This window comes from Otolemur garnettii, unplaced genomic scaffold, assembly GCF_000181295.1.
Source record: "Otolemur garnettii isolate 467f Iridium unplaced genomic scaffold, OtoGar3 scaffold00037, whole genome shotgun sequence".
Lineage (NCBI taxonomy): Eukaryota > Metazoa > Chordata > Mammalia > Primates > Galagidae > Otolemur > Otolemur garnettii.
In genome coordinates, this window is record NW_003852432.1 from 11,989,088 (window position 1) to 11,990,858 (window position 1,771).

The following is a 1,771-nucleotide window of genomic DNA, read 5'->3' on the forward strand; positions in this document are numbered from 1 at the left end:
TGGAATGATGCCTGACACCTGTGGTGCTGACTTTATTGTTACTATGTTACTATTATTTTGTTGTTCTTTTTGCTTTTGCCATTACTAGTATTATTACTGGTCATTAAAGAAGATAGAACATTATGTTTCCATGTATTCTGTATCTAAGTGTGAACATAGATATTGATTGTAACATGTAATCAAACATTTTAAAAGAAAAGCAAAGTGCGTAGAGAGTCATCCTGCACATAAGTATATGGGCTCTGCCCGGCTTGGGGCACTTCATGGTAACCACTCTTTTTGTAGATAATGATTTCCAAGGGACTATCCTGGGGTGCTTTGCCCAGGTGTTACCTGTCAGCCTGTGGAAGCAAATGCAAGGAAAACCAACAGGTTAAAGAGTGTCAGAATTACCTCATTTTCTGTCCTAAAATATTCTAGCTTGTAATATGCATATAACCTCAATTTGTCCAAAAAACTTTTAAAGACTGCTACAATTTGTCTCTTTGATTCAAACTGACGCACAACTTTATGCATCATAATTATCATTATGTACAATATTCTAAATTTATTATATTTTGCTAGATGGAGGACGTTATTGAGGATCTAATCGGTATGGAATCAAGTTTTAAAGAGGAAGAAACAGACTCTCCTCTGCTAATGCAAAGAACAGTAAGTGTTTCCAGACCCAAGGAAGTCATTTAAACAGAAATAAATAGCCTCTGATGAAAAAAAAAAAAAATTTGTTGAATTAGCAAATAATGTTTAGTTCTGTACTGTTGAAACAGACAAGTTAGAAGATGACTATTAGAAAATGTTAATATTTGTTGGTGCAGAAAAAAGATGATATAATATTATGAAGGAAAATCATAAGACTCATACTAGTATCTCTTTGTGTATCTCATTTCCTGCAACTATTTAATCTTTATATACATGAATCTAATTATGTATTTAATCTGCTGTAGTCTTTTGTATGAGTGATTTAATCTTCGGTTTTTTTTGAAGTTCAGCATATGAACACCTTTATATGGTTATGACTAAATTTTGACTATTTATAACGACAGATATCAGATTCAGAGGCCCTACACCTCTATAGAAGAAAGAAAAAAGATTGTAACAATTACAAATATAAATTTACACCTATGCCAATAAACAGAGATTAAAGTGGAATTGTGAAAAGGTAGAACAGGCCACACCCTACTTTAAAGTGTGTAGAAAGACTTCTATGTTGAGTTCAACACAAATACTGATAGAATAATATTCAATGAAGAGATAATATATTATTTTCCATTTGACTGCCACTGATTTCTGATTGTTCATTTATTAATCATAAAAATGATATTTGTAAAGGGTGTATAAGCTCTTTTGACATAATTTGAAGTATTATTGTTTGTTTATGGTTTATGACCCTACAGAAAACATGAGAAAAAAGAGTGTAAAAATTGTAATTGAATTGCTAAACATTTCATTTAAAGAAAGTGAATTCTTACTATATTGAGCATTGGAGATTGTTCCTCAATAAATCAATGGGTTGGGCTAAGCTATGATGGATGTTTTAAATACAGAGACTTAAGAAAAATTTGGTGAGCATATCCCTTTTTTCTTTCTTAATTCTTAGATAAATGAGAGAAGTATTTCTTTCTTCCTTTTTTCTGGCAGGTAGGACCTCCACACAGGGCAAGTCACTAAAACTTTTATTACCTGCCAGATCAGATCAGATTTACAATCTGGTTCTGGTTGCAGAACCGAACCCTTCCCTTCCCTTCCCTTCCCTTCCCTTCCCTTCCCTTCC

At 32.7% G+C, this 1,771-nt stretch overlaps 1 protein-coding gene across 2 annotated transcripts in view; it reads left to right on the forward strand.

Moving 5' to 3' along the window:
- Positions 1-1,771, forward strand: part of TFEC (transcription factor EC) — a 128,239-nt gene that overhangs the window by 98,103 nt on the left and 28,365 nt on the right. For both annotated transcript variants that reach the window (XM_012805148.1, XM_003789803.2), the window contains one exon: positions 565-651. In XM_012805148.1, the coding sequence (XP_012660602.1) occupies positions 565-651 (87 nt within the window). The remainder of the gene's footprint in view (positions 1-564; positions 652-1,771) is intronic.